This window comes from Dasypus novemcinctus, chromosome 4 (assembly GCF_030445035.2).
Source record: "Dasypus novemcinctus isolate mDasNov1 chromosome 4, mDasNov1.1.hap2, whole genome shotgun sequence".
Lineage (NCBI taxonomy): Eukaryota > Metazoa > Chordata > Mammalia > Cingulata > Dasypodidae > Dasypus > Dasypus novemcinctus.
Window position 1 is genome coordinate 21,081,415 of NC_080676.1, and position 21,417 is coordinate 21,102,831.

Genomic DNA, 21,417 nt, shown 5'->3' on the forward strand with positions numbered 1-21,417 from the left:
CCAGGAACTGAGGTGGCACAATTGACAGGGAACCTCTCTCCCTGTCAGAGGTCTCCAAGATTGAATCCAGGTGAATCCTAGAGGACAGAAAATGAGAAGAGAAGAAAACACAGCAAAAACAGCAGGGTGGGAGGAGGGGAAGGTGGGAAAATAAATAAATCTTAAAAAAAAAAAAAAAGTGATGACATCTCAACCAATTTTTTACATACAAAATATATAAATATGTAAATTATTGGAAATAAAATTATTTAGGAGGTAGTTTCACTGAATCCCTTGAAATCCATTGTTCAACACAACACAAGGGGACTTGTTTTATTATTTTAAAAACTCATCCCACAATGACATTTATATAATCAAATCACTTTTTCTTAGTTGTAAATAATTTTAGAACTTCTTATAAAAATATCTGGAAGAAATGGATATTTTCTTGAGTGTACCATTCAAACAAGTGAACTAAAAAAATAAAATTTCACCAAATGGAATTGAAATTTGTAAATATCATGAATGAAAATAATAATCAAATGTGGAAACTTTTTTTAATTTGGTACATCAATAATAAGTACTACTTAGTGTCTGCTAATGCCTTAAGGCAGTGATACGTGTTTACCAGTTTTTTTGTCCATTTGTACAGAAAAATGAATGTGTGTTAAACTTAAATACCAATAATTGGATAACAATGATATTTCTTTTGCTTTGTCCTGAACATTAAAAAAGATTAAATGATAATTTTAATGCTTTTCCATTCTAAATAGGTAGATTAAGTATTTTATATGCCTGAGTAGCTAACCCTAGTAAAGATCTCTGAACGTATGCTAGCCAACTTAACAATGACTCAGCCTTATAAGCATTTTCCTTATTTGTGAACAGTCCTTTGTGTCATAGGTTTGACTCTTCCTTATGCCATTTTGTACTTGTTCCACATGGATTTCCCTTTCAGCATTTGAGGCCGGTTCCTTTCATTTTCAAGGGGAGAGTTATGCCATGTAGCCCTTAGTTTGAGAGACTTGTATTTCTTGGAATGAGCATTGTGTGGTTTTGTCATGTGAAACATAAGTAAGAAATGATGTACTGGTCACAATGAGAAAACTTACTGCCAGGACAGTTAACTTCCAAGTTTTTTTAAAAGCATCAATCAAGGGGACAGCATGTGTGATAATCTCCTTAAAAGCATGTTGAGCTGAGCAAAGACCTTCCCTGGAAGTTCTATCATCCCAAATTTCCACCGTTGTATATTAAATCACCACATATTAGAAACTTATTTCAATAGATATTTCATAAGCGTCTGTTAAAAGAAAAAAAGGCAGTTTTCTTACCTACCTTACATTTTAAAAAAAAGATTTATTTATTTATTTATTTCTCTCACCTTCTCCCCCCTGCCCTAGTTGTCTGTTTTGTCCCCGTCTGTTGTTGTCAGAGGCATGGGCATCTGTGTTTCTTTTTGTTGCGTCATCTTGTTGTGCCAGCTCTCCTTGTGTGGGGCACCATTCCTGGGCAGGCTGAACTTTCTTTTGTGCTGGGCGGCTCTCCTTACGGGGCGCACTTCTTGCGCGTGGGACTCCCTTGCGTGGCAGGGCACTCCTTGTGCGCATCAGCACTGCGCGTGGGCCACCTCCACACAGGCCAGGAGGCCCGGGGTTTGAACCGCGGACCTACCATGTGGTAGACGGACGCCCCAACCACTGGGCCAAGTCCACTTCCCTACCTTACATTTTAATACAACCTATAACCTTGTTTTCACTTTAAAGTAAATGCCTATCCTTTGAAGAGTGGTGTTGATAATGATTTTTATATACTTTTCTAGCTTGAATTTGAAAGGCAGATAATTAGATTCAGAATTATATTACCTGGTTTCGAGAACCTTTTAGAAAATCTGAAAAAGCCCTGTGCACGGCGGGCCCTTCTAAGTTTGAAGAAGGATCAGTGAGTTTTTCCTATTTAAGCCTAATTGCATTGTAGCCCTGATTCTCTGTGGGTTGGTTATTTGTAAAGATCTGAAGGAAAAGGGAGGAGCTGGTGTCCCATCTTTGCCCCCCTGTTCGCCTCCCACGGGGATGGCGGAGGGATTGAATAGGCTTTTCCCTTCCTTGATAAGTTGGTAAACAGTGTCTGGGGACAGTAGCATAACCGTCAGCTTGGTCTGTTTTAAGTGCTCCTTTGGCTGGTAATGCAAATTAAATCTAGCAATGAAAAAGTTAACACGAGGCAACCTTTGTGCATTAGTCTTAAAGCGTGTTATGCCATTCTCAAGTCAGAGCTTGTTAAAGCTGGTATTACCTAACATTCAAAAAGGGAAGTAGTACATGCTTAGTCATGAAGAAAGTGTAAGGCTTTGATGAAAAGAGCAGCAAAAACCAACCTGTAACTTTATTATTGTTCAAATCATCGAAAGGTAAACCTGCATAATTTTTTTCCTGCTGATTTTTATAGCAAGGCTCACATTTCATAAAAACCCAGGAGATTTTATAACAATGATTACATTGCTGCTTCATTGGATGATCCTCTTAAATGCTGGGAAGCTCCTTTTAATAATATCATTTAGCCATTACAAAACCCAAATTTATTTTAAATGCAGGACAGCATCTTGGGATATGTATTTATGGTCAAAAAAAATTTTTTTTTCACATTTCTTTAAAATTGTATGACACTTTTCCTTCTTAATTTACTTGGAAAGATTTTTGAATCTACACAAAAGTAAAAAGAATAGTTCACTAGATTTATATTAGCATCTTTCACATACACTTTCTATTTCTATATGCAGAGGGGCTGACTCGCATGCAAATACATATATGTATATTTTTGACCTGTTTGAAATTGCAGACATTGTGACAGATACCTCAACCATAACTGCTTCAACATATATTTCCTAAGAACCAATAGTATTGTTCAGTATAATTACAATACTACTATCACTCGAGAGTAATGTTGAAACAATATTTTAAAATATTCAATACATATTAAAATTTTGCCAGTTTCCTAAACACATTCCTTATAAGTCTTCCGATGCAGAATTCAGGCAGTGATCACACATTGTGTTTAGTTTTGTTGTCTTCTTAGGGCGAGGGCTCTCTGCAGCATGTGGGCAAGCTTTCCTTTCACAAGGAGGCCCTGGCACGCAAACCAGGGCCTCCCATATGGTAGGCAGCAGCCCAACTGATTAAGCCACAGCTCCTTCTCAATCCCTTTGCTTTTTAATTTAATTTTTGTTTCATCTCCTGGATGGACTTTGGGAGATTGATTCAAATCTGTATTTGCTAGGTCCATGCTGTGGGATATGTAACAAGGGAATGCTCTTTTAAAGTTTCCAAGTCAGTTTGATGGATTAGCCTGAAGTTTACTATGTGGATTGGAATTTTGAACTCAAGTAGGAATGGGTAATCTTGTTTTTTGGACATAGGCCTAGTACATAATCACAATTGCAAATTAAGGAGATCCAAACTAACTTTTCTTTTGTGATGTTGCACAATTCACTAAACTTGTCTTGACTTAAGTCAAGTGAGGGTTCTCATTTAATGACATAAATTTGTATGAGAATTTCCATAACATTGTTGATTTTTCAAAATATTGTCTTAAAGATGCAGACGAACTCAAGGAGAGAATGTATTTCAAACACCTCCCAAGGAATGAAAATTAGGTAAAGTTAAGTATCTCAGTCCTGGATAGAATACTTTACCAAGGCTGATCTTGTTCTCCTAGTAATTTCTCCCTTATACATAACTTTTTCCTCTTTCCGTCCTTCTTTGTTTAATTTCTCTTCACCAGCTTGGACCTGGTTACAGTGTCTCCTTCTCCAGTGTTGGTGGTCATAGCGTTTGTGTTGTAATCTCATAATTCTCTCTCATAATAACCTCAGATGTATCCATTTCTTTTAAAAGGAAAGTATACATTTAACAATGTAGTCCTTTCCTGTACATGAACTCATCATCACAGAGATAAGGAGGGACCTAACTGAAGCAGAGCTCAAGGTGATCTGTTGTGAATGCCATTTTTTTTGCTCATGTAGCCAGAACAAAAAAACAAACTTAGTAGCAAAACCTTCACACTTCTCTCTGTGCACAAAAACCGTTCTAATTGTGGCCCACATCCAGAGGCTGAGAAGAAGTGCTGAGTATAATGATTACAAACCCTGCAATATTCTTTTGGTGAGGGTGGTGTCTTTGGTGCCCTGTGCTTGAATAACAAGTCATTTCAAATAGCAGATTAAACACAGGATCTTTTAAGTCTGCTTTATCTAGAGCACTTGCCTTTTTCTGGTGTAAGAGCTTCACTTGTAGTGGTTGAGTCAAGAGGAGGGATTGTTTGGAGATTGAGTATGGAGATATGCCTACATCTGAACATTCCCCCCATCCTGCTTCTCTCCTGTGCTGGGCAACTAAATGCCTTCTGTTGCCTCGAAATCTTGCATGTGAGAGCCCATAGGGAGACCTTGACAAGAGCCCAGTCCCTGGGATCAGACAGACACTGATTGGGATTACTGTGTCTCCGTCTAGGAGCCTTTTTATTTTATAACATACTCAGTAATATATCTGAGCCTCAGTTTCTTCTGAAAAAATGAGCATGGGTGTGCCTTCCTTAACAAGGTTTTCAAGCTTAAATGAGATACCACATACAGGGCATATTGCGACTTCAGTGTTTGGAACTTGCTGGAACTTAGTTAGGAGCTGTTTTTGTAAGATGGCAGAGGGAGAATGAGCAGTGAATGAGTGGGGATGTCTATGAATGGTGAAGTTGGGATGATTAATAATTGAAATACTCCTGAACTCAGAAGTCAAGGTATATCTATAATATTTTGTTTACCCTCCAAAAGCTCCCAGTTTTCTTTTATTTAAATATTTATTTGTTTCTCCCCCCTCCTTCCAATGTCTGCTCTTTGTTTACTTTCAGTGTGTGTTCTTATGTGTCTGCTTGTGTTCTCACCAGGAGGCTCCAGGAACCGATCCTGGGACCTTCCAGAGTGGAAGAGAGGTGATTATTCTCTTCTGCCATCTCAGCTCCCTTGTCTGCTGCGTCTCTTATTGTCTCTCCTCTGTGTCTCTCTTTGTTGTGTCATCTTGCTGTGCCCACTCTCCATGTGGGCCTACATTCCTGTGTGGGGCAGCACTCCTGTGCGGGCCAGCTCGCCTTCACCAGGAGGTCCTGGGTTTTGAACCCTGGACCTCCTATATTGTAGTCGGGAGCCCAATTGCTTGAGCCACATCTGCTTCCCCGCCCCCCCCCCTCCCCAATTTTCTTTTAATGATGAAGCTATGATCGCTTGAAGTGCTTTTTACATTTTCCCATGTCAGTTGTTTTCCCTAAAAGGCTTTCTTGAAAAGGAGATTATAACTAAATTATTCCAGACTCTGAAATTGTGAAAGCAGCGGCCAGTAGATGTGGGTGGGAGGAATGGAGGTAGTCTCAGCAGGGTCCCCATTCTCTGATTAATGCTTCATTCACTCGTAGCTGTTTGGGCATTTTCAGTTTTAGGAAATTCAATTGCTCATTTAAATAAAGTAAAAAGAATAAAAAATAAGGTAGCATGGTGTATATATATATATGATGTAAATTTAATATAGAGAGCTAATACATTTCTTAAAGCTATAAAGGTGCATCAGGGAAGTGGATGTGGCTCAACTGATAAGAGTGTCCACCTACCACATAGGAGGTCCAGGGTTCAAACCCAGGGCCTCCTGACCCATGTGGTGAGCTGGCCCACGCGCAGTGCTGATGGGCGCAAGGAGTGCACCAGGTAAGGAGAACCACCCCAAGCAAAAAAAAGTGCAGCCTGCCCAGGAATGGCGCCGCACACATGGAGAGCTGACACGGCAAAATGACACAACAAAAAGAGACACAGATTCTGGATGTTGCTGATAAGAATGAAGGCGGGCATAGAAGAACACACAGCGAGTGGACACAGAGTAGACAAGTGTGGGGGAGAGAATAAATGAAAAATTAAAATCTTCCCCCCAAAAAATGCATTAGAAAAAATTGCCTGTGATTGATTACTACTGGGAAGGTCATGTATAAGCATCTCATGTTTAAACTGAAGTACATAAACAAAGTAGGAATTCTATTCCTGTATCCCAGGATGTTCGAAGGGCAAAAATTCACATGCTGAGTGAGGTATGGAATTAAAAAAAAAAAACTGATTTACCTACTTATTCTGGTTTAGATTCAGTTTCTCTTTCTTTTTTATATTCTTCTTTTTTCCCCCTTTTATTATTATTCCCCATCTGATCAGCTTATTTACTTATCTATTTATTTATTTTTATTTATTTCTCTCCCCTTTAATTCCGCCCCCCCCCCCAGTTGTCTGTTCTCTGTGTCCATTTGCTTCATGTTGTCAGTGGCATGGTAATCTGTGTTTCTTTTTGTTGTGTCATCTTGCTGCATCAGCTCTCCGTGTGTGCGGCGCCATTCTTGGGCAGGCTGCACTTTCTTTCATGCTGGGCTGCTCTCCTTGCACATAGGGCTCCCCTACACGGGGGCACCCCTGAATGGCAGAGCACTCCTTGCGCGCATCAGCACTGCGCATGGGCCAGCTCCACACGGGTCAAGGAGGCCCAGGGTTTGAACCGCGGATCTCCCATGTGGTAGATGGACGCCCTAACCACTGGGCCAAGTCCGCTTCCCTGATCAACTTACATTCCTACCATTTTCTCTCTCTTCTCTTCTCCCCTTTTCTCCTTTTTCTTTTCTCTCTCTTCCCGATTTCTCCCTGTCTTGTCCCCATCCATCCTTTTTTTCCCCCTATAAATAATGTATGCTAGAAAGGGGATCAGGGATATCACAAACCCAGGTAACATGGACGAATGAAATGTTGGCACACTAGTTTTTTGAGGAGGCTGGGCCCTGGTGCCGTGTGTGGTTACACCCAACGCTTTGATATTGCACCTCTGCTCTCTTTGGTAGGTCACACGGCACCCTTGCACCCTGCATTGCCGAGCACAGGAAGGAGCTGCTTATTTTACCTGTCCTTAGAAACCTTGCAAAAAGCCCGGTTGGTGTAACAGCTGTTACTTCTACTTTTTCACTTCCCATTCACAAACTATGGCTCTCCTCCTTAAAATTAGCTTTGACCTCCCTAATTATAGATTCATCACTGCCTTTGGCCTGTCCAGAGTGTCTGATTCTGTTGATTACCATTTCCTCCTTGAATCTCTCTTTTCCTTGGTTTTCAGTACACTGGACTTCTCATTTCTACGTTTATTTTGTTAGTTCCCCCTAAATCCAGGCATCTTCCCAGTTCTTTTTCAGTTTTCAGTCTGCTCTATCCATGAGACTTGTGCAACATGACCTTTGTGATTATCTCATTCCTTATTTTCTTCATGTCTCAGAAAAGATTATTGCTTAGGCCTCATACCTAGCCTAAGCAAGACAGGGGTCTTTAGAGTTCTGGATTCATACTACCTTCCCCTGGCTAGACTCTTTGACCAAGCTCTCTCAAGGATACCTTGAATTCACCATGCCCAAAATCTCCTTCTTGGCCTTCTTCCTTGATCTCCAAGTCATCTCCAGAACAATGACTCTCATCTGGGAAGAAGGGAAGTTGTGGGGTTATGGGCCCCATTGAGAATATGGTTTGCATATTAATCACATATATTTGATATATAATCCCCCCACTCTTCAGTGCTCTTGGACTGTCAACTAACCTACCCCTGAGAAGGTCTTTAAGGTCCCTGACAGATTTTCTCTCCTTTGCTTCTGCCTGCCTAGACAGAAGACTTCTTTAATGGATCTCTGAAGACTTCTTTAATGGATCTCAGTGGCTGTCCCTGCAATCCAGAATCATCCCAATACTGGCAAATGCATTTTCTTAATGCGCAGTCTAGAACATTCAGTTCTTCACACCAGAAGCCTTCGCTGGCTCACTGGTGAATCCAGTTCTCCACCAGAGGATCCCGTCCTCAATTCCCAGGCCCCTCTTCTGTGTTCCCAAGCCACAGCCTCAGGTCCCCCCTACCCCCTCATGCTCTAGCTGCACCACAGTGCTCATCCTTGTCTGAGCTTCCTCACAACTGCTTATTGCACTGCAGTTTTCCTCTACAAATGGTCTTTTTCCATCAAGGCCCAGTTCAAATTTCACATTCCTGTGAATCATTTGATATTGACTGCCTCTGCCTTTGTGCTTCTGTGGTGCATTGTTTGTGGTTTTCATGCAGCTTGCCATGTTTGGGCTCATTTTTATGGTCTGTATCTTTTACCAGTGTGTACCTTCCAGGGTCCCAGGACCCTGCACCCAAGCAGACATTGAAAGAATGAAGGATGAAATGAACAAATGGCTCTCTCTTTGAGATATTACTCCTCTCAAAAGCTTTGTTGTGCTGTAGAGACCTACGGAGTACTCTTAGCGTGCCTCAATTAAACCATTCATACCCATGAAGTTATCGAAGCTCGTTTACGTGGAGACCATTCCTTCTCCCTCCAGGAGCCACCTCTGTACCATTCTCATTGCGGGGGCTTGATGCCAGCCGTTGAGCAATTCTGGAATTCTGCTTAGCCTGAATGACAGGAAGGCCATATAGCAGGGTGTTGGAGGTGCTTGTCTGAGGGCCGCCAGCCTGGGTTCCAGTCCCAACTCTGTCCTTGTTTGCTGGTTGGGTGATGTGCACCAGCGACAAGGTATCATTCTCTTTATACCTTATTTTTCCACATGTTTTCCAACTAGGAGCCTAGTAATATCTGTATGATAGGGTCATAGCGAGAATTAGAAAGAAGACAATCCTTGTAAAGTATGTTACACGTCACACACAGCAGGTATTCCGTCAGTGAGTACAAGCTGCTGGTTTAAGCTGCTGTGAGGCTCTTGCAATTCCAGGTCAGGGCTGTTAGCACCTGAACTGGTTACAGCCCACACGTGAGTCTTTTGTTTGTACAGGGTCAGAGAATGTGGGGGTGTCTTTGGAAGTTTTCAAAATATCCAGAAATGTTGGAGACTGGATTTATGAATTCTCTTGAGAACATTAGAAGATCTAAAGTGTAAATAGAGTGCTTAAGAATCTAGGATCATAATTAGACCCTGAGTTAAGTCCCACGTCTCCTACTTGGAATCTGTGTGACCGAGTACAATTACTTAACCTCTGTTTCTCAACTCCTTTATCTCTAAAATGGAAATAATAATAGCACATTATAGGTTTCCTGGGATTATTAAGTGAGATGATATACTTAAAGCTTTTTGTATACTTGCCTGGTACAAAATAAATAGTAAGTTATAGGTGGTGTTTTTGTTGTTGCTGGTTTTATTACTGCAGTTACTGCTAGCCAGCAACCCTTGGCCCAAATTCCCTTCCATGGCAACATTTAGCAGTGAATAGTGTGAGCTTTAAGCAGGGCATGAGCTGTCCAGGTGGCCTTCGTGCCTGCCACACTCACTGCTTTTCTTCTGAACAATTTTCGTCTTCTCCTGGCATTTGGTTTGTATGCCCTGCTCTGTGTCCCTGGACAGTTCCCGTGTCCTGGAGGGCTGTGCTGTGAATCCGCCTTTGTGGCGGTGTGAGTGAAGCTCAGGGAACAGTGGTGCAGCGGTACAGTGGTCCTTAATGTGTAGGCTAGAGCTGTAGCCTCACCGTCACCTGGCAGCTTGTGGAAATGCAGATTCATAGGTCCCAGCCTAGACCTACTGAACCAGAAATTCTGGGAGCGGGCACAGCAGCCTGTGTTTTAAGAAGCCCTCGAGTGATCGTGATGCCCACTACTAATGTAGGAGAATGATTGACTTAACACATGTGCTATGTATCCGTATTACCTACAATATTGTTTTCTTGTGAAATTTAAAATGTTGAGTTGTTTCTAAGCACTTCAGGTATCTGCTATCTTCTAATCAGTGCATTTTAGAGATTAGAAACTGCTTGATTTGGGCTTTCCTGCTCTGTAGGTTTCGTTCTGTTAAGAACCATGTGGATTTTAATTTGACAGCTTGATGGAGGAATACAGCTCACCTGGACAGACTTTTTTTTAGAAAAAACACTTTAGAAAGTTATAGAGGGACGGCTTTTTAGATGGATATGGAATCTCTAAAGTAATGGAATTAGTAAGATTTAATTAATAATTCTTCTATAGATTCTGATTTAATCAGCTTCCTAACATCTTGAGTTGGGCATTCACATTATTTCAATAACTCTTCCATCTCTATAGTACTTTTTCTTGGTTTCTCAAGAAATCTGTGTGTGTATAGCTGCTGCACTCCCTCCCCCCCCCCCCCCCCCCCACACCACCACTATATTCAGAAGACCTTATTCTGTTATTCAGTAAAAATAATTGGATTTTTAGCTCTTGACAAAAAGCCCCAAATTGTGTTCCAAGCTCATATGCTCTTATCAAAGGTGCTATTTTTTCTTCTTCTTCTTCTTCTTCTTTTTTTTTTTTTTACCCTCTTGGGTGTATAATTTATGTCCATGGAATAGCATCCTGCTCCATAAGCTTATTCTAGAGTTTAGTGTTTGTGATTGCTAATTTACAAAGTTCTCAAATGGTAGCTTTTCATTTTGTGACTGTGACTTTAAGAATCTCTAATATGCCTCTTTTCCAAGTACTTGGTTAGATTATTTCATTCTACAGATCAATCACTCTACTACTGATGGCAATATTATCCTAGAAAAAAGTTTTCATGTTTATGGAAGATAGATTTGCTATTGAAATTTTAACTTGACATTTTCTTTTTTAAAATCTTCCGCATTAGCAACACCCATTCAGTTTGTTTAAAGTGTCATTAGAGATAAAATACATAGGTACACCACCAAGTATAGGTCCCTTATTTTAACAAGGATGGCGTAAATTTAATTACTTACAATATTACAGTGTTGTTGAAAGAGTATTACAGTCTACTCATGATTGTGTAATGCCCTCAGTAAAAGTAGTATGGATTTAATGCCCTTCTAATAGTTACCATGATTTAATTTTTTAATTTGAGGGAATGAAAGTCAGCTATCAGAAGTATTTTCTAAAGGAGAGTTTCTAAAGGAGAGTTGCATATCTTTAATATGCGACAGTTACACATTTTACATAAATGAAATGGAAAGTGCATAACTAAAACATTTTGTCAGTAACTATAAATAATGTTGATGGACATTATCCCCTAAGCTACACATGTCCTATTTAGTAATCCTGCTTCCTTCATGATTATTCACTAATAACGCTGAGGGACCCTCCCCTCCTTTCCCAGGACCCCTCATATGCATAGGACAGCAACTGAAAAGAACTTGAGCTTTCATTTAAGAAATTTATATCACCATTTGGTAATAAAAACATTAATGAGAATTGTTTTTCCCACTTGCTTCTCGAGTACATAAACAGAAAACCAGTTCAGTTTATTTCATCAACCATTTATTGATTGTGTAATGAGAGACAGCCTCTACCTTCAAAAGTGTGCATAGGTTATTAAAAGAGTAGATACATGTGTGAGCAAGTGATTTCAAAGCAGTGTGATAAGTACATAATTGAGGCAATAATAGACACATGAGGGTGTGATTGGATTTGAAGTGATGGTGGGAGGTTACCTGGTGAGACTCCATGGACTAGGTGAAGGCAACTTAAGGTCTCACAGGATCATAAGAGTTTTCCAAGGTGAGAGGGAAATTTACATGGACAGTGGCTCAGGGGCAAAAGGAGCTTGGTATGTCTGGCAGGTACAAATTTATGCAGGGGGTTGGATGGTGGGTGGATAGTCAGTTAGAAGATGAACCCAGAAAAGTAGGTAAGTTCAGGGCTCTCAAGACTTTTGACGTCATGGAAAGAGGCCTGATCTTCATTCACCATGCTCTGGTAGTGTTGGAGCTAGTGGCAGATTTCCAGAGCATAATCAAGCCTTTATGCATTTTCTCCAGATGATATAGATCAGCATGCAGAATCAGAGAGAATCTTATTTTTCTTTCGTTGAATCGTAAAGGGAACCATTAAAAACAGTGGTGGTAGTTAAGTACCAATAGGACACCATCCTTTGAAACAACCTCCAAAATGGATATTACTGATTGTGGGTCAGCAATTCCATCTCTGTGCATACAAAAAATGGCATAATAATGACACATTCTATTTAAAACATTTAGAATCTGTAGTCTGTAGGAATATTGTGAAAGAAACTAAGCAAGCATGGCATATTTTCTGTCTCTAAGAAACCTGTCTTTGGGGAATGTTGTTAAAAAAAACTGCTAAGAGCTTGAAGACATAGCCAATGAGTGGAAGGAATAATTTTCAACCAGGATGAGAGACAGGGGAATGAGCTGGGGAATGTTCTGGATAAACTTCTGGAAAGGGGCAGGTGTAGGCCAGGAAGATTTTGCTGAGTACATGGCATATCCCACCACCATTGTTGGCAGAGAGAGAATACTGAAGAGTGAGAACGCACCATTCCTGGGTCCTTAAATTGTGCACACTCTAGCATGTAAACAAATTTCTATACTATAATATTTCATGTACTTAAATAATGGTGCCTGTGTCTTCTATAGCATATTTTGATAATTTGGGGCAAGGCTCTTTATAATTACATCTCCTTCATCCAGGATTTCAGAGACCTTTCTCACCTCCTTTGGATGCCCAGTCTCTTCATACATAGTATACTTTCACCCTTTACCTTCATCTTCCACCAAAAGACTTGGGAGGGTTCTTGTTTTAGTTGTTATTTGTTTTAAATCAGCAAGTGTCTCGACATTTGTGGGATACAAAAGCAATAGTGTCATTCAGATTATGTGTGTATAAGAATGTGCAAAGGTATTTTGGGATCTGCATTTAGTCATAATAAAACGTTTTCCAAATTAGGAGTGTTCTTGAAACAATGACCTCTAGTGGCTGTTTACTTTCCACTGCATTCTCTTGATGATAATCATTCTAATGATGAAAAGGTCTATGTGGAATTAAGATCTTTATAATCCTTTCTGTACGGGAGTATAATAAAACATAAGAAAGCGTATTTCTTTTATTGCTTAAGTTTTATTTCCAAATAAATTATCTTTTTGAAGTCTCCTCAGTAAATAAAGCTAAAATTGTCAGCTTAGGGTTATATTGTCTGTCTGACTACTATGATTTTCTTGGCTTGATGCTGTAGTCTTTTTCCCTCTCATACAAGGTAATCTTTCTGTGAATTTTTTACATAAGAATATGTATATTAAAGGATCCATACAAATGTTAGTTGCTGCCAAAAAGAGCGTTGTTTCCTTAGCAATAAACAGTTGATTTTGTAACTTACAGTCGGTCTTATTGTTGGTTTGACTCTGAGTATATGGGATTCTGGCAAAATGAAATGGGGCAAAGCAAATAAAGAAGACAGCTATGACAACAAATACTTTACCTTCCAGCTTTTTGTTGCTTCTGCTGTCCTTACTTTTGGATTTTCTAAAAGAATTGTATACTTTTTTTGCAATTACCGTGTAAAACAGAAGCATCAGAACGAAAACAATCCAGAAAATAAACTGGGATATATAATTCACCGCTTGATGCCATTTCAGCCCCAGAGGGCTCTTCAAGGAGGCACACTTTTTCACAGAGGATGGGGTTGCTTCCTTGTTACTCAAGATCATATTTGGCAAGGACATGAGGAACAAAAGGAGCCAGATGAGGGCTGAGACTGTTTTTGCAAAAGCAGGTTTTTGCACAAAAAACTTTCCAAAAGGTCTGATGATCTTGAGGAATCTGTCAAAGGCTATGAGGCCCAGCAGTACGATGCCCACATACATGGTCTCATAAAAGATGACGGCAGAGAAACGGCACACGAAGCCGCGGAGTTGCCAGGGCCCGAGGTGCGAGTCCGAGAGGATTTTGAATGGAAGCGTCAGCGTCATTATCAGGTCCGCCACCAAAGTGGTTTTGAGGTAGACGATGAAGGTGGAGGAACTGGGGATGTGAGTGAACACCCACAGGGCCAAGGTGTTCAGCAGGAAGCCGGCAAAGAAAACTCCCGTGTAGAGCACTGGAAACACCAGCTGTGCTACCCGCGTGTCTCTGGGGCAGCGCTCAGACCTGTTGAAAGCCGCCTCTGCCGTGGCGTTCATGGTTTCCAGTGTCAGCTGCTAGAGACAGAACACATACACAAACGAAGTAAAACCAGAAGCGCTTCATCATTTGTCAATGCTGTTTTTAAAACAGACTAGGTTTGTAGCATATTAACACTATGGCACATGTTTCTGGAAGGAATTTTTAAAGCATGTAATACAGTTTGGGTACTTTTAACTGTACCATTACTTGTTAAGTACAATAAACAGATCCTTATGAAATCCAAATAATGGGTTCTACCCCATTGACAAGTGCTACTTTTTGACATGACAGTAAAACAGAACCCCATTAAAGAGGTAATCATTCATGTCAGATTGCTGTACATTACCTTAATCATTGTACTCATAACAGAAGGTTAACTTTTAAAAACTTTTTATCATATTACCATATAGACATTAAAATTTCCCACTTTAACCACTTTCGAGTATACAATTCACTAGTGTGAATTACATTCAAAATATTGTGCTACTATCACCACCAGCCATTGTCAACACTTTTCCCTCATCCCAAAGAGAAACTGTACAAAGTTCCTATTTCCCATCCCAACCTCTGCCCTTGGTAGCTTGTACTCTACTTTCTGTCTCTATGAATTTGTATAGTCTAGTTGTTTTATATAACTGAGATCACACAATATCTGTCCTAAAGTATTAATTTTAAGGCACATTTTTATTAAGCATATTCCATCTTTGATAAGCAAACCTACTTGTAATAAAAATTTGAAATTCACCTTTATTTGGAAGTATAGTCAGCTCAGTCTCTTCTGATTGTGGTAGTCATTAGTTCAGCCCAAGAAGAGCCTGTGAAACAAATGTGGTTGTTCTGCTTTCTTATACCAAATTTCCTTCCTCATTTTCACAAGTCTAATGTCCATTAGACACTCTTCATATTAAAAACTTTGGGGATTTACTAATAGGGAAGCTCTTAAGTACTTTTAATCTAGTATGACTTGAATCCATGAGTTTATTTGAAATTCTCTTTATCATGTCTTCTCACAACTTGTCTGAAGTTTACTTTATCCACATATTCAACCAACATGGAGTGCCTCTTGTATACAGTAATAGGAGATAGAATGCAATGATATGGAGCCCCAAATTAGACTCTAGTAGAAGAATGACTTGCCTTTGAATCACACAGAATCATCTTCTGCAGACTTGTAGACTAATTTTCTTAGGGATTTGTGTGCAGGGGCATGGTCTGTTTTATTTCTTTAGACATTTGTCTTAATCTCTTGATCCTTGGATTTCTGAGATAAAATTACACATTGTCTTAGAGATAGGGACTATTAGACTGAGTTAGAATCCCAGAGCCATTTATTGGGTACTAGATTATAGGCATATGATTCAATGAATCTATGCCTCGGTTTCCTTATCTGTTTAAAGGGTTTAATAATAGTATTTGCTTCATAATGGCATTGAGACGATGCTGGTTATTATATAGGAAGCACTCAAAAATGTTAGCTTCTTACTGCTATGGTGAGTGAATTGTTGTGGTGAGTGAATTAAATGGAGATATACTATTTCACTTTGTAGAAAATCACCTTTGGAAATCTTTTCTGAGTATGTTGTATATAAAGTGCAGAAGTTTTCAGGGATTACATCTCTCATTCTTGGGCCAAAGATCTGTGTCATTTTTTCTGTAGATCCTTTCAAGTTTGGAAATGTATAATTGCTTCTTTTAGATAAGAGAAACTTGTTGTCTGTAGCCAAAAGCTTTCCTTGCCAGACAGGTAAAGGAAGAAGAGGAAATTAGGAGATCTTATGGTGTATGTGTGTGCTTCTCCATGGTGAGTTTCACTTCATATTCTTACCCTTAGGTTTTGCCACAGAGTTGGACCAGATTGTGGAGTTGGGTCAATTGAGAGCTGATAAAAACAATATGTAGGAAGAATTTTTTGGATTGCTTTGGCTCTGGATTCTGAGAATAAAAATAACATATTCCCCTGGATGTTTTAAACTATGAAGCAGTACAATGTCTGATTAATACACAATGGTGCTACAGTCTAAGAAATGTGTTTGACTCAAATTCATCTGAGAAATATAGGTTCTAGATTTCATTAATGTAATGGAATATAAGTGAAACATCAATCTCAGCAGAGTGGGAAAAAAACAAGCAACTTTTTTTTTTTTTAAGTAAAGGGGCTTGTCATTTTGTCTTTCTTAGATGATTCATTGTAAGCCTCCCTTATGGCTTCAAATCAGTTATCTAGATGAAGGTACAGAATAGTTTATCTTCAAACAGGGGAAATGCCGTACAAGATAATTTCACAATTTGAAAACTGGAAATCACATTTCACTCAAATTTCAAAATGCTTCAGTGTGGGAAACTAAAAAAAAAGGAACTGATTTATGCTGCCCATTTCTAGAGTTAATGAAAGGTTAATCTTTTAAATGTGGTAGGTTTCAAAATGTTTTTAGTAAATATGCAAAAGATCATTCAGTCTTTTATGTTTGCTTATAACATATTAGCCGACTTTCCCGCAGTTTCTGGAAGTGCCAGTGTTCTTAGGGGAGGCCTTTTGCCCTTGAGTGCACATCTCAGAGGCTTCCCAGCAGAGCCCTTATGAGCACTGTGTCTGGAGTTGAAGTCCCCATGTTCACTTCCTTATTCCAGCACTTAGATATCATCTACCCTGGGGCAAGTTACTTAAGCTCTCTGTGACTCTTCTTTACAATGAAGCTAAACCATGGTATCTGTTTTATAGGATTAAGAATATAAAATGAGTGAACATTCACCAAGTGCTTAGTACAGTGACTGGAACATGGTAGGTGCCATGTAAGTTTCTTGTTAAATAAAATCCAAACCAAACTAGAATACCACTTAGAACTATTGCCCTAACTCATGGAAGATGAGAGGGAATCAAAGAAGATACAGTGAATGGTTATAGGTGATAGGAGCCTGCCAAATTCAAATAAACCGAGCATTTAAAATCCTGTTGAGCTTAAAGGGAATATAATCAAGAGCAGTAAAATCCCACTAGCTGTCTTGTTCTAAGTGATTATCTTAACCTTACTGTACTTGCAACAGCCCTCAGAGATAGCTATGGCCTGTTGCACAGATGAGGACATTGAAGCATAGAGTTGAAGCAGTTTGCCCATAGTCGTGCAACTCAAACTGCTTGTAAACCCACACAGTCTGATTCCAAAGCCCATGCTTGGAACCCACCTCACTCTTCTGTCTGCCTGAAGCCATGTGTAGGATGAACATGATACTGTTTACCAGATTCTGGAGTTCTTGAGCCGGGAGTTACTGAGTGATGCATGAAAAAGAACAGTCACCCTAACATTTAATGGACTTGTGAAGTTTTTTGTCTCAAAGTGAGATGTGAGTCTGAAAATGTAAGTTTTTTTCAAAGAAGTTTATAATCAAAGGTTCCATCATTGTAGGAAACTTGACTAGGGGTGGAGGAGTCATTCATACATAATCCTTTGAGGATTATATTTGTAAATCATTATCAGACATCATTTTAGATATTTTAAAAAATGACACCCATTTTACTTTTCTAGACTACTCAAGCAAATACCATTAGATGGGTTGGGTTAAACAATGGGAATTTATTAGCATATGGTTTTGAGGCCAAAAGAAAGTCTAAATCAAGGCATCATCAAAGTGATGCTTTCTTTCTGAAAGTGTTCTAGGGCTGGCTGCCGGCAATCCTTGGTTCTTCTGGCACATGGCAAGGCACATGGTGGCCATTTCTGGCCTCTCCCTTCTCTTCCAGATTCCACTGGTTTGCAGCTTCTGGCTACTCCCTTGTGGCTTTCGCCTCTGTCTGTCTGCATTTCTGCTCTGCTTGTAAAGGACTCCAGTAATAGGATTAAGACCCATCGTGATTGAGGTGGGCCACACCTTCTTACATGAAGTAACCTCATCAAAAAGTCCTGCTTACACTGGGTTCACGCCCATAGGAATGGATTAAATTTAAGAACATATTTTTCTGGGGTGCATACAAGTTCACATGACCACAAAGCCTGTTGAGCAAATATCATTTTGGGTATGGTTAGTTAGGATCCTGACCAAGTACAATTATACTCTGTATAAAGATTTTCCTTTAAGTTATGGGTATATAAGCAATCCATAGAATTCAGCATTTGAATATTTTCTTCTCAAGATTATCACAAAATAATTAAGTCCAAGATTGTCTTTCCTTTGTCTTGTTAACGTCTTTTCAGAGCTAATGTTTAATTAGCAGTTCCTCAGCTTGTATATTTTCAGTAAGATAATGCATTGTAATATGGTCCCAAACTCATCAGAGAAGCAGTAAAAATCCAAAGTGCTTTCCATAGGAAATATAAGTGGATTTTAGATAATCTACAGTATTGTAGATAATAAGCAGATTATTGCTGCTACTCTTTCCATTTCTGTTCTCTTTTGGATCAAAATGAACAGTTCCTATTTATATGACTAACTAATACCATATAAAGTCCAAAAAACATGAAGTATTTGCTTTCAGTTAGGATGAAAGTCAAAATGATAACTATATATTAAATATATTGAATATGGTTTCAGTGGGATTAGAGTGCAGGTTATAAATCAGACCTCTGTTCTCATCAGGATATGCTCTTGATGTGACGTACCACCTTCAGAAGAGACTTTGCAATATAGCATGAAATAAAACAGTGTTGGTAGCTATTTCATTTTTGTTTTAAAGTGGGTTTTGATGTTTGATGTAAGAATATATGGGGAGCTGACTCACAGTAGCTAATATTTTTGAACAAAGAAATTCCAACAAGTGTGATTTATAATTTAATGTAAAATTTTCATGTTATACACACTCACAATACAAACAGGTCATTCTAAATAATTTAATCACTTTCTTTTTAATAGTTATGCTGTGCTACTGCATAATCAAATTTAATATGTTTTTCTCACTAAGGGAAATGTCCATTAGATCTAGTAGAAGGTATCTTATGGATGCTAATAATGGTAAATATCAGTAATGACATTTTGTTCATTAAAGTTTCACAATATTAGTAAAGGCAATTTCTCTAATGTTAGGAAATATTCATAAGTTTTGGTATTAGAATGGCATAAATACTTATTTTTAATGACTTCTTTTGCTATTTCTTTATTGCAAAGATAATCTTTAACTCTGTCTTCTTAAAGAACAGTTTAAAAAAATTCATTACAATCAACTCCCATGTCAGTTTAAATCCCAAAAGTATTTGTTAATTAAAAATTAATAGTTACTGTTCTTTGACCGTATGTCCCACTTACCTATATTTTTTAGGAAGTATCACAGTAGGCCAGCATTTTGTTAAGGGGCTAATATTAGGATGTCCATATAGCTTATATATTACTATTAGTCAGAAGATTATATCAGATTGATCATTTTTCCTTAGTTGATTCATAAAAAAGGACACGGTCAATAATGCATTTAATGAATTATAGTAGATACTATTACATAGTTACTTTCACAAAACACCGCAAATCATTAATTCTCTGTGGTTTTGTCATTCAGTAGGGAGATTGGATGCCATTTGTTTGTTTGCTACACAGCTGCATGCTAGGTTATTTTCCTGTGCTTTAAGATAACTTTCAATAATGGAAAAGTAAGTGAAATTTACTTTTAGAGTCTTCTATTGTCTGTTTCAAGAGTCTTTGTTATTAAGTAAGCTGCTACTTTAGTCAGTGCTAATATTTTTATATAGTGCTTTCCTTTAAGTTTGTTCTAAACACTAGTAGATTGATGTACTTCCTCAGTTTATTTCTTTACATTGGAGTCTCTTCATCTGGATCACCACCATTCAGGCCTCTTTTCTTATTTTCTTGGGATGGGGATGTTGCTGAATTGGGACATTTCAACCTACTCATCAAGGAATTTCTGAAGGACTTGCAAAGGAAAAAATAGATGAACGGATCCAGGCATGCGTTTAAGGAAGTTAACCACAGCGTGCTTTCTTTCACATAGAACAGAGTATTTTCAGCCGAACAGTCAAAGACATCCCGAGTTTGGCTCAAGGTGTAGGGAATTCGAGCAAAATGGAAAGGCACAAAGCAAATGAAAAATACAGCAATGATAATGAAAACTTTGATGCTCACCCTTTTCCTGGGCACTTTGCCTGGCCCCCTTGTTCTTACGTATGACCTGTACAGTTCTTTGGTTATAAGTGTATAGCATACAACGATAATCAAAAAGTTAATCCAGAAAATGACTTGGCAGATATAATTGACTATTTCGTGCCAGACTAAGCCAAACTCTGATTTGAGGAAAGAGCATTTCTCTACGTTCTTGTCTGTCGGCCTCCTGTTGGTCAGAATCATGTTAGGCAGGGAGAGGAAGAACATGAAAACCCAGATGACAACAGAGAGAATCTTCGCCCCCCAGAGATTGTTGGGGTGGAATGATTTAAATGGCCTGGTGGTCTTCTGGTAGCGGTCAATTGTTATCAGTCCTAGGAAGGAAATACTGATGTACATTGTGAAATAGAATGTGACGGAGGTGACTTGGCACACAAAGGCTCTCAGCGGTCCTGTTCCCAGTTTGGCATCACTGAGGATTTTGAATGGGAATGTCAGAATCATGAGAAGATCAGAAATGACTGTGTTCTTAAGAAAAATAATAAAGTTGGATTTACTGCGGATTTGAAAGAAAATCCTCATGGCCAGGCAGTTCGTGATGAGTCCAACAAAGAAAAGGACGGTGTACAGCAGAGGGAAGAGGACCTGGGTGATTTTGTAATTTCTGGTGCACAGGCTGCCGTTCCCAGCCGCGGCGGTGAGGTTTTTGATGACTTGCATTTCTTTGCTACCTGGAGAAGAGAGGATGGCATGGTTATTGTCAATCTGAGCTAGTAGATTTTACTGTTATCTCTGAATGTAGCTTTCTTAGACAGTCTTCTCTAAAAATGGCAGTTTCAGACTGTCTTGTGGCAGTTAGTAGGAGCACAAAAATTTGAACTCAAAATATTTCACCTTGGCAAGCATTCCATCTCTAGCAAAATAGTCTGAATTACATTATGCAAAGGTATGGTTGCTTTGTAATTATTTGTGGAGGATGTCTCGCACCACATTTTTTATCCTAAGCATAAGTCCACTTAAGTTTATATGTAGTAGCTAAGAAGAAATATTTGGGCTGTGCTTTTTATTCTTCTCTCACTTTATTTCTGTGCCTCTTAATTTTTTTTTTTTAAATTCATGTTCATGTTTCCTACACCCCCATTCTTGATGTGTTTTTATTCTCTTACCATCATAGGTTCCAAGGAGAAATAACTGATCACTTCCTGTTAGAATTTTAAAGCACAAGGTGGAAAGAAATTGGTGTAAAGTCAATCTTGGCAAATGTATTGTTAAATAAATAAAGTCCTTAATCAGAAAAACACTTTACTTCATACTTGGAAGATGGCCTGCCTCTTTTTTGCTCAGTCATCATTCCAAAATCAGCCTCACAGATTTTTTATTTCCAAAAATTTTTAAACCCCGTATATCTCATTCCCAAATCTGTTCCGTATACTTGAAACTTAT

The 21,417-nt window shown here is 38.9% G+C and overlaps 3 protein-coding genes across 20 annotated transcripts in view; 1 reads left to right on the forward strand and 2 right to left on the reverse strand.

The window, feature by feature from the left end:
* Positions 1–21,417, forward strand: part of MED12L (mediator complex subunit 12L) — a 377,954-nt gene that overhangs the window by 256,194 nt on the left and 100,343 nt on the right. The gene's annotated exons all lie outside the window — the stretch shown is intronic.
* P2RY13 (purinergic receptor P2Y13) lies at positions 12,878–14,758 on the reverse strand. Of its 2 annotated transcripts, none has more exons than XM_071214568.1 (2): positions 14,684–14,758; positions 12,878–13,973 (listed from the first exon to the last, which is right to left on the reverse strand). In XM_071214568.1, the coding sequence occupies exon 2, from the start codon at positions 13,953–13,955 to the stop codon at positions 12,954–12,956; it is 1,002 nt and encodes a 333-aa protein (XP_071070669.1). In that variant the 5' UTR covers positions 13,956–13,973; positions 14,684–14,758; the 3' UTR covers positions 12,878–12,953. The 2 variants fall into 2 exon arrangements, with proteins under 2 accessions (XP_071070669.1, XP_071070670.1); XM_071214569.1 differs by having other exon boundaries at positions 12,878–13,970; positions 14,684–14,748.
* P2RY12 (purinergic receptor P2Y12) overlaps positions 18,687–21,417 on the reverse strand; it is a 48,797-nt gene continuing 46,066 nt past the window's right edge. For all 6 annotated transcript variants that reach the window (XR_011648591.1, XR_011648592.1, XR_011648590.1 and 3 more), the window contains one exon: positions 18,687–20,705. Coding sequence is in view for 1 of the 6 variants with exons in the window: in XM_004465649.4 (XP_004465706.2) it covers positions 19,666–20,694 (1,029 nt within the window). In the remaining 5 variants the exon portion in view is untranslated. The remainder of the gene's footprint in view (positions 20,706–21,417) is intronic.